The 10,994-nt window shown below is 33.4% G+C and overlaps 1 protein-coding gene across 2 annotated transcripts; it reads right to left on the reverse strand.

Annotated features, from left to right (window-relative positions):
* Nucleotides 1–4,710: 4,710 nt before the first annotated feature.
* Nucleotides 4,711–9,361, reverse strand: LOC132760150 (uncharacterized). Of its 2 annotated transcripts, none has more exons than XM_060752059.1 (3): nucleotides 9,035–9,361; nucleotides 7,358–7,494; nucleotides 4,711–6,746 (listed from the first exon to the last, which is right to left on the reverse strand). In XM_060752059.1, the coding sequence occupies exons 1-3, from the start codon at nucleotides 9,142–9,144 to the stop codon at nucleotides 6,244–6,246; spliced, it is 750 nt and encodes a 249-aa protein (XP_060608042.1). In that variant the 5' UTR covers nucleotides 9,145–9,361; the 3' UTR covers nucleotides 4,711–6,243. The 2 variants fall into 2 exon arrangements, with proteins under 2 accessions (XP_060608042.1, XP_060608041.1); XM_060752058.1 differs by having other exon boundaries at nucleotides 4,711–6,752.
* Between the last annotated feature and the right edge of the window lie 1,633 nt (nucleotides 9,362–10,994).

A 10,994-nucleotide genomic window follows, 5' to 3' on the forward strand; every position in this document is an offset into this window, starting at 1 on the left:
AGTTCCATTTGGCCCACAGTGTTCAAACTTCATGGTATGATTGTCCATATTTGGTAAAAGACCCCTATTGATTTTTGGGTCACAAGGTCAAAGGTCAAGGTCATTATTACTTTAAAACTGAAAACAGTTTTCGGAGCATAACTTCAGTTCCATTTGGCCAACAGTGTTCAAACCTCATAGGATGATTGTCCATATTGGGTAGAAGACCCCTATTGATTTTGGGGTCACAAGGTCAAAGTCACTATTACTTTAGAAATGAACAGTTTCCAGAACATAACTTTAGTTTCATTTGGCTCACAGTGTTCAAAAGTCATAGGATGATTGTCCATTTTGGGTAGAAGACCCTTATTGATTTTGGGGTCATAAGGTCAAAGTCACTATTACTTTAACAAGAGCTGTCAGTAGGACAGCATGCTCGACTATTCTAAGTGCTTGATAGTAAAGAGCCTTGATAATGTTAAATTTTTTAAGTTCAAAAAAGGGCTAATTTTTTTTTATAAGTTCATGTTAGAGAGACTCTAATTATACAGTATTGGCTTGGCTATTCGGAATGTAATGTCACAAGGGTGTTTTATTTAGTGTAATAATACTAATTACCTATGAATACATAAATTTGACAGAAAAGGTACAAAGGCTTGTTATTAAGATGTTTTATCAAGTAAATCACTGCTTTATTATTATGAATGCATAAAATTGTCCCAAAAAAGGCACAAACCCTTCAGTAGTTATTGAGATAACAGCTTACAAGCAAAACTTTACCATGAATTTCTAAGTTGAAAAAGGGGAGAAAAATCAGCCTAAATGCAAGATAGAATTATGGATCTTTGTCAGTGACCTACAATTAAGACCCTAAATGCATATGTGAAGTTTTAAATAAATACCTTTAATAGTTATTGAGATATGTAAAACTTGCATGTAAACATTAACCAAGAGATTAAGTAGAAAAGGGGATATGAATCAGCCTTAATGCAAGATAGAGTTATGGAACTTGGTCAGTGACATACAATTATGACCCTCCAATTATGACCCTAAGTGCATGTGTAAAGTTTCAAGTAAATATCTTTGAAGACTTTTAACCTTTAACCAAAATTTCTAAGTTTCAAAGGGGCAAATAATTCTGCAAATATTGCAGGCAGAGTTATGCAATTTTGCAAACTGATGTTAACATTGTTACTATAAAAAAGTATTTTAAATTTCAATTGAATATCTCAAGCAATAATTGAGATATTTGACTTTACAAAAAACTTTAACCAAAATTTCTAAGTTAAAAAGGGGCATAATTCTGTCAATATTGTAGGCAGAGTTATCCAACTTGTCAATCTGATGTACCTTGTTACTATAAATAAGTATTGTAAGTTTCAATTGAATATCTCAAGCAATAATTGAGATATTTGACTTTACAAAAAACTTTAACCAACGCGGACGCCGACGCTGACGCCGGGGCGACTACAATAGCTCTCATATTCTTCGAATAGTCGAGCTAAAAATGAAAACAGTTTCTAGAACATAACTTTAGTTTCATTTGGCCCACAGTGTTCAAACTTCATAGGATGATTGTCCATATTGGGTAGAACACCCCTATTGACTTTGGGATTTCAAGGTCACTATTACTTTAAAACTGAAAACAGTTTCCGGAGCATAACTCAAGTTCCATTTGGCCCACAATAGTCAAACTTCATAGGATTGCTATTTGAAGGAGGTAATACTTTATTTAATTCTCATGTCTTACAAATGCTTCATCCTTACTAAAATTAAAAAAAACTTTCGGGCATATAATGCTCCGCCTAGCGGTGCTCTTGTTGAGCTTAGGTCTAGCCCGCTTACGGTGAGCTCGATTTAGTCATCACTTTTAGCGTATAGTTCTGTGTATGTGTGTCCATCTGGATTTATCTGGTTTATATCTTGCTCATTCTTTGAAGGTGTCTCTGAAGGATTACAAAACAATTTGATACAATTGTTCACAATGAAGGGTGGTGTGTAGGACACAAAACCCAGGTCCGCCGCTCAAAGGTCAAGGTTATATTTGGAGTTCCACACAAAACCCATATCCACAGCATAACTTCTACATGCATGAGGGATTTTAATATTATAAACTTGGGGCAAATTTTCTCCATAGTGAGGTGGAGTGTCACACCAAATATTCAGGTGTCATAATTAGGGGTCAAAGGTCAAATAACACAATAAAACATATACATGGATGGATTTTAATGTAACTAAGCATCAAATGTTCTCCAAGTTAAGCGCAAATGAAGGTCAAGGTCACAAGAAGTCAAAGGTCAGATAAAAGTATTAAAATTTGTTAATTGGCGCTGCATCTTAATTACGCTTAGTGTTATGCTTAGTGGTCAGAGGATTTTTAAGTTTTTGAGCCCGGTTGTGGTGAGGTTGACTTAGTAGCAGCTTTTCACTTTTGGTGTATGTGTGTCCATCAGTCAGTCTGTGCACCCATTTAGATTTGTTAGGTCAATGGTCCACTCAAATGTCAAGATTTTGCCTTGGGTATGAAGAGGATGTGTTGCACACATCTCATCTACATTTGTATTTATACATCTTTCTCCTTGATCTGAAGCTTATTTGTTCAGATTTGATTTATGACGAGCAGGCTCAACATTCTGCATGTAGGCATGTCTTGCATTTCTCAAAAGGTACTTATTTGTTATAAATACTCATTTTTTTTCTCAGATATGCCCCTTTTTATGTCCCCGAAGGGAGGCATTTTAAAATCGCACTGTCCGTCTGTCTGTCCATCTGTGCGTCCCCACTTCATTCGTGTCCGGACTGTAATTGTGTCATACATTGAGGGATTTTGAAATAACTTGGCACAAATGTCTACCACATCAAGACGATGTGTCGCGTCCAAGAACCATGCCCCTATCTCAAAGGTCAAGGTCACTCTATCATTTTGAAGTTTCACATTATCGCAATAAGAGTAAAATGGTACACACACTCGTGTCCGGACTGTAACTTTGTCATGCATCGTATGATTTTGAAATAACTAGGCATAAAAGTCTACCACATCAAGACAATGTGTCTCGTCCAAAAATTATGTCCCTACCTCAAAGTTCAAGGTCACACTAACATTTTGAAGTTTCACATTATCACAATTAGAATTAATAGGTACACACAATTGTGTCCGGGCTGTAACTTTGTCATGCATCAAAGGATTTTAGAATAACTTGGCATAAATGTCTACCACATAGAGGCGATGTGACGCGTCCAATAATCACATCCCTACCTCAAAGGTCAAGGTCACACTAACATTTTGAAGTTTCGCTTTATCACATTAAGAGTTTATAGGTACACACATTTGTGTCCGGACTGTAACTTTGTCATGCATGGAAGGATTTTAGAATAACTTGGCATAAATGTCTACCACATCAAGATGATGTGTCCCATCCAATAATCATGTACCTCCCTCAAAGGTCAGGGCAGGGTCACACTGCCATTTTGAAGTCCACTTTATCACATTTACAGTTTATAGGTACACATATTTGTGTCTGGACTGTAACTTTGTCATGCATCAAGGAATTTTAAAATAACTGGGCATAAATGTCTACCACATCAAGATGACATGTCACAACTAAGACCCATGTCCCTACCTTCAAGATCAAGATCACACTTATAGTTAGAAGGTACTCATTCTCTCGAGAAGAGTTTGAAGATACACATTCATGTTCTGAATGTAACTTTGTCATGCATGGAAGGATTTTAAAATAACTTCGCTTAAATGTCTACCACACCAAGACAATGTGTCGCGGCTATATCTCATGTCCGTCTGTCCGTCCGTGTGTCCCCACTTACACAACAATTATGTCCAGACTGTAACTTTGTCTGCATTGAGGGATTTTGAAATAACTTGGCACAAATGTCTATCTCATAACAACATTCTGTTGCGTCCAGGAACCATGTCCCTTCTTCAAAGGTCAAGGTCACACTTATATTTTGAAGGTTCACGCAATCACAATTAGAGATTACAGGTACAATAATACAAAGAATAATATTAAGCAATTAGTTACTTTCATTCTCTTTTCTTTTCATAATACTTGCATGCTTGAGAAACCTAATCGAGGGCATTCCTCACTTGGGCGACAGCTCTTGTTTGACTTACAATTTCTTGGTGAACCATTGTTGGTTAACACGTCAGGCAAGTATTAAATCTAAGAATTGCTAGCTGCTTGGGTTCAAACCCCGTCAGGGGAAAGCTGTTTTTCCTTCAGCACTCATTGATCAGTACTGGTTGGTTCCAGGAAATGATTCAAGGGTGTGTCTATAAGCTTATAGATTTCTACACAATCAACCTTAAATTCTGTATTTTGCTATCATAGATATTCACTTTACACTAAGAATACTTGTTCACTGTCGAAATTGGAATGCACTTCTAAAGGAGGCATCCTAAGTCAGTTTTGCTTGATATTCTCCCCCTTCTGTCATACAATATTTTCCTTATTTTCTCCTAAAAAAAAAAAGAACATCTCAAAACATATTTTGAACTTGAAATACTTGCAATCTAGTGTAGCTACATTTGTAATTCTGTTAAGCTCTTAACTTTAACAGAATAAGGCCCCCTTTTCTGCTATAAGTCATTCATTTATTTAAGATGATACTGAAGATGTAGTTTTCACAGCAGGAAATTATGTAATTATGTTAGTGTCATATAAAATGTATGATAAAATGATTCACAAACCAACACAGTTTACCAAAAAATATGTTTCTTTTTATTATGCTTCTTAAGTGGATAAATTACAAAAAAAATGATGCAAACAGATGTGATATCTAAGAAAAGAAATGTAATAAAATACAACGTCTTTTACTGTTTTATACAATAAAATATAATATGACTGTGTATATATAGAAGTAATTTTTTAACAAGCATATGTAATTTTCAAAAGATTTACATTTTATTACTGGATCAAAAGATGCATTTTCACAGAGAAACTACAGCTAGTTAATAAATTCAAGAAGTGGGAAAATAACAGTTACTTATATAATTATATAAATGTGAAAGTTCAGAATTTCAAGAATACTTTTTCACTTATGTAAAACATATTTATCTGTATAAAGGGAGATAATAATTGAGAAAACATTGCTATCATTCAGTATATCTTATTACGCTAATTAAAACTAAAATGAAAATCATCTGTTTAATTTAATGCATTATGTTCAAAATTAATTTGTCACAGAAGAAATTCAATTACCATACAAGTATATATACATCTTTATTGCCTCCGAATGTTCGAAGATATACATATTACATAAAACAGTCAATGAAAAGAAATAGCATTAAGCAAAGTAAAGCATCATAATTATACAAAAGGAACAATTTCAAAGATATAACATTATATATACATGTATTACATAAGACAATATTTGAAGAGAAGTGACGTTAATCATATCAGCACATCATATTAGTGCAAGAAGATACAAAACTAACATCTTACGCAAAAATAGCACATTCAGCTGCAAACATACATGTATTCAACATTTAAATTGCTTTTACGTGCTTTTTCGTTTTTAAGTTATCATGTACATAAAGTTCCATGTACCATACAATGAAGAAGAAGGAAACTTATTGACATTAAAAGCAAACCTTACATTTAGAAAGGTTAGAAATGCATAAAATGTCAGTAGTTCCTTTATTAATAAACATTTCTAGGTACAATAAATAAATGTAAGAATGATTTTATGCCAATATGTACTGAAAAAGATATGGATGAGTTTGTAAAGAGAATTATGTTCTTGAAAAAGACTTTACAAGTTATAGAGCACCCTTATGACAAAATGTTTCCATTTTATGGATCCAATATGTCTTTTTCAATAGTCCCTCCATATTATCATGAACTTTATCTATTGGCACAAAGGAAAAGTTATCAAGTGAGCCATCAACGGAATTGTAGTGAACTGCAACATTGGAAGAAAAATTGGAATGAAAAATACTTCCGATATCAAACTTATGATTACAAACTTAGCGGCTTATTGGTGAATTTTGTAAATTGACTAAAATCGCTAAAATTTCTACTAGCGTAAAATATCAACCAAATTGTCATAAACTTCTACCTTTCACGATTCGCTACTATTTCTTCACACTAAATGTCTGGAATTTTAAATTTGTTAACTTTTCAACAAGTAGAAATATCCACTTATACAGTATATAATATATTTAATACTCTTAAACATGTAACAAAGTGTATGTGATCACCATCTTATTCTGTGAATAGCATGATTCAGTGTTCAACCAGGTGAAGTTTATTGATCTAGCAATGCATCTAGAAGATCACCTTTCTTTTTTAATGCATGTACAGCTGCTTGTCTGTCAAGTCCTGTCTGCTTCATCATCACACAGATATCTCGTTGATCTAAATCTTCCTCATTCTCTGCCACTTCCCCAATCACCTGGTACACTGCCTTATCTTTAATTGTTTCACATATATTTTCACGACTTAAAACTTTACCTTTGTGTATAACTTTCACTTTTTCTAATGGTATCTCAAGGGAATGAGACAAAAATTTATAAATATCAACGCCAGTCCAAGTATTTTGAACAACAAGTTTGTGTTTATCTTTGTTGCACTTTACAGTTATGGAAGATGTGGGTTCTGAACAATTAACAACTGGTACATCAGTATAGTATTCATTCACAAAAAGATAGCATTTTTCTTTTGGTTTTGTTACACTGTTAACGGTTTTTGTATCTTGTTTCTGTTTTGTTGCCTTGGAGAAATCAACTAATGGAGGATGACTTCCAGATGCTGTACCTCATTTGAAAAAAAATAATAATGTGAATTAAACATGAATTAATTTTTTACTGGATTTGATTCTAACTTTAACAATGAATTCATGTAAATTTTTGAAACTTAGTTCACATATACCATGTTGCATGAAAAAATTGTTCTTTTATATTAAAATACTATCAAAACATTTTCTTTAATAGTAATAAAATGAACTTACAAATGCAATGCATTAGATGCTCATTTTACAGAGACAAGTGAACAATTAATATTTGTGCAGAGCATCCTTGGCAGAGTGGTTAAGGTCGTTGATTCAAACAGCTCGCCTCTGTAGGTTAATTTAGCTGCACAATTGTCTTCAGGTTCTTTCATGTGAGAAAGCTATCCAGCTAGCTAATTGGTGGTTCTACTCAGTTGTCCATGTGTGCCTGAAATAAGGCACAGAGGGGTAGCTGAAGTCTTCCTCCACAAGTAAAGCTGGAAAGCCGCTTTATGACCTATACTGTCTTATTGTGATGTAAACAAAAAAAATCTGCAAGGAACTCAAAGAAGCTCGGAAATACTGGTATTATAAAAGTTCTAATATAATTACAGATCTGTTACAGATATTCATTGTTGCCAGAGAAACTTACAAGTATGATTATCTTCAAAAATACTATTATCATTCCTTAGATAGGATTTATTCTTTTCTTGCTGCAAGTTCCCAACATTAGCAGAATTACAAACAAGTTGATGTTTTGGCCAATCTTTCACTTGACAATCTCTAGAACTGAAAATAAAATTACAAAAATCATGTTTTATGACAAATATTAAGTACAGTCCCATATTAAGTGACAATCTAATAGAATAAATAGTGGATACTTGTCACGTTCTTTGCTTTTTTGTGTCGCAATATTATATAATTTGCTCACTTAGAAGTGAAAAACTTTTATGTTGTGTAATTTTCATATTCACAAGAAAGAAATGAATAATAAAAAACAGACACAAATAGAGAAGCTGATGTACGGAAAAAATGTTCCAAAAGTGTCCGGTTAATGGTCTTCGACCAGTATAGTCCTTAACATGAAAAAGGCAAAGCCTCAAAGCGAGCTCGATGTACTTTTAACGTGAAATAGTATGAAATAATCCCTCATTTTTATTCCTAGTGCGTGTGACGTCATACGTACTGTGTTAAATATGCTCCGCCCCTGCCGTTAAATGAATAACGAGTTTTGAAAACGTTGATAAACTTTGTTTGTTTATTTCATTTCACTCTGTAATTTTTCAAGCGAAATAAAGATTATTAAAAGTGAAATAAATGTAAAACTTAACACGTTTGCAACATTAAAATAGCGTACTTGATTTGATTGTTTTGCACGTGCTGTTTGGCGCTACATTGTGACTTCACGTAAACAATACTTTAAACGTCTGTAAAGCGTTAACAACTGAATAAAAAATATTGGTGTTCGGATTCATTTTCTTAGTTAGACCATTTTCTTTCATTCTAGATAGTTCACAACAAAATTCGACAAAAAATTGTTTTTATTTTTCAGATTTTTCAAACAAAATGGCGCCTTCAATGTGAAAATACACGGGGAGATAATAAGAACGGCGAGTGCATCGTGGTAGAATAATGCACGCTTGGGGCCTTCTTTGTTTATATAGAGAAATTTCCGATAGTGTTAGAATGTTTTGTTTCTTCAAAAAGAGGATGTAAATGTACATTTAAAGAAATCAGGCAAAACCTATGTACGGGAAAAGTCGGTTGAAATAATCGTTCAATTTTCATTTTACATTTTCCGTTTTAAAACTGTCATTCGATATTTTATACACAGCTTCCGTTATTCTGGTTCCCTGTCCAATTATGGTTCCCATAGACGTGCGCGGGTGACCAGTCTACACATCCGTTTTCAGTCAGAATTCCTCAGTTTTTATCGTTATCTTTAAATTCGAAAAGTTGCGATGTGTCGAATTCGGTACTTCGGACGAAAATTTTCAAAAGCATCACTTAGCATGTACTTGCGTTACCGTAAAGCTCCCTTTGCGAGCAGGCCCTTCGGGCCAGCTCGTCGAGCTCGCTATCAATTTAGATGGTGTACAAACAAACATCATGAAAGATTAACGTTCACGATCTAGTACAGTTAGAATTTGGGCATTTTTTTCTGGCACAGAAATTCACTTGTCCACGGACAACCACTAAGTGAAAATTTACTTGTACACAGGCAAAAAAAGTCCCGATTCGGGCATGGTAATTCCGAAACCCTGCTGCATGATAATTAAATGGTTTATCGATGCGTATAACTCATGTATCTAATGATTTAACTACGAACCAGTACATCACAGATTTACAGCGTGTGCAACGTTTCATAACTTGCATCTGCTTTCTGCAAGTATTACACCGTGTTTCCATTCTTTTAACATCATTTTCAGCTGCAGACATCCCAAGTGTTGTCAATGAAGCCAACTTTGAAGGGAAGTTACTCTGTGTAACCGGTGCGCATTTTATTTGATTTATGTGACACTATAGTACGTAATGGTATGATACCACTATAAACAGACGTAAAACACTATTCCTTTTTCCTGTAAATGTCAGAAAATTAGGCATGGTATTTGTACTACCGAAAGTATAAATATACTTTTATTTTCTCCAATCAGGGTCCTTCAAATTATAGAAACGACCCTAGCTGCTCCAATACATAATAATTATACTGTAGATCTACACAGATAAAAAATTACATGAAATGATAAAAAAGGCTTCATTACAGTATATAGATCCAATACAGAGAAATGAAAATATAGATAAGGAAAGGAATTATATTATGTACGGATCTTCAAAATTTTGGGGAAAGGAGGCGTGAGGATTAGCTTGATGAGTGATTAGATCTTCTCTTTCTCTCTTATTATTTTTTATAATTGAAGTAAACTTTCATCAACAGCTAACAAGTGAAAGTATTTTTATAATTAATTATTAACATTATTTATTTGACCCCTTTTTGATTTATTTGAATAATAATATCCCGAGTCTATTTCAAAAGTTAAAGTCTCGAATACAAAAGTCAACAACTCTTTCATCCATGCATTTTTCGGACTTAAAACGCCTTTTGTACAGGTGAAAGCCGTTACACTAGGATGGGATGCTATTGATAACTTAAATGGTGATATTATGGTTAATAATCAGCGCCCTTTCATTTGAACTTCTTCATCAAAATAAAAAAATACGACAACTGTAAGCATTTGATTCTAATTTTACAACCGACTTTCTTCTATAGATGAACACGAATTTAATTAAAGCCGTGAGATAAATAATTACTAATCTTAAGCAGTTTTTCCTTCTCCATTACAATATCATCAGAAAATAAAACTCGTAATGTTTTCCAGGTGTGAGGAACTTCGTTACATTTGAAAAGTTTCCCGTAACAGTTCCTAGAGGATACTAAAGTTATCTGGATGTTTTAGATTTTATCAACGTGATTATATACTCATTTAATATGTTATTTTGAATAAAGAAATTATCTTTTGTCAAAATTGTTTTATTCAAATTGATATTTAAGACATTATTGAAAGCCTATTGTCTCTAATGCCTGTCAGGAAATCATAAACAATTTTCTTTTCATGCACGAAACTTTTTTGAGCCTAGACTGATTTTAACACGTGCATTTTTTCTTCAGAAAGTTCTATCGCAGTAAACCAGTACACACTGTTTACTTTAACGATGTTTATACAAGCAAATCACTTTCAATGTATAGAAGCCTGTTCACTTGTTGTGTCTTTTATTTATTTATTACAGCCATATAATTTATAGATACCAATTATGGCGAATAGCAAGTAAGTATATAATATGTTTTATGGTTTTATATCCCTTAAAATTATCAAAATTAATATAATGTTATTCAGTCACAGATAAAAAAATATAACACCGAGGGCAATAGTAACTAAGGATGGTATTTAAATCTTGCTATATCAGCGCATCACTAGAGCAATTCAGGTCAACTATCTAACATGACATTTGTCTATAGATAAACAATAGGCAGCTACGAAATTATGTTGAATTAAATTGAATTGTTTCGCGCACGGTCACTTAAATTACGGGGCTAAGTAGTTAACGTTATTTTTATTTGTCCGTTTGTGAAATAAAGTTAATCATAATGGGGTATCATTGCTTAATGTTGTTTCAAATTACAAAAAGTGACATATAAAACTGTCATTATCGTTCATGCTTACCGAATTTTTGATCACCTGACCGACGAAGTGTGTCAGACAAGTTTTATAGCGCGTGACGATCGGTGGAAT

Source organism: Ruditapes philippinarum, unplaced genomic scaffold (genome assembly GCF_026571515.1).
Source record: "Ruditapes philippinarum isolate M1 unplaced genomic scaffold, ASM2657151v2 ctg15313_1_1_1_1, whole genome shotgun sequence".
Taxonomy (NCBI): Eukaryota; Metazoa; Mollusca; class Bivalvia; order Venerida; family Veneridae; genus Ruditapes; species Ruditapes philippinarum.

Bases quoted from the DNA above. Each gene is read 5' to 3' on its own strand.
- LOC132760150 (XM_060752058.1), bottom strand. From the start codon at position 9,144: ATGTCTGCAGCTGAAAATGATGTTAAAAGAATGGAAACACGGTGTAAT. The intron at 7,495-9,034 runs GTTCGTAGTTAA...TTTTATTTTCAG, and splicing joins TGTAAATCTGTGATGTACTG to TTCTAGAGATTGTCAAGTGA. The intron at 6,753-7,357 runs GTAAGTTTCTCT...TTTTCAAATGAG, and splicing joins TTTTGAAGATAATCATACTT to GTACAGCATCTGGAAGTCAT.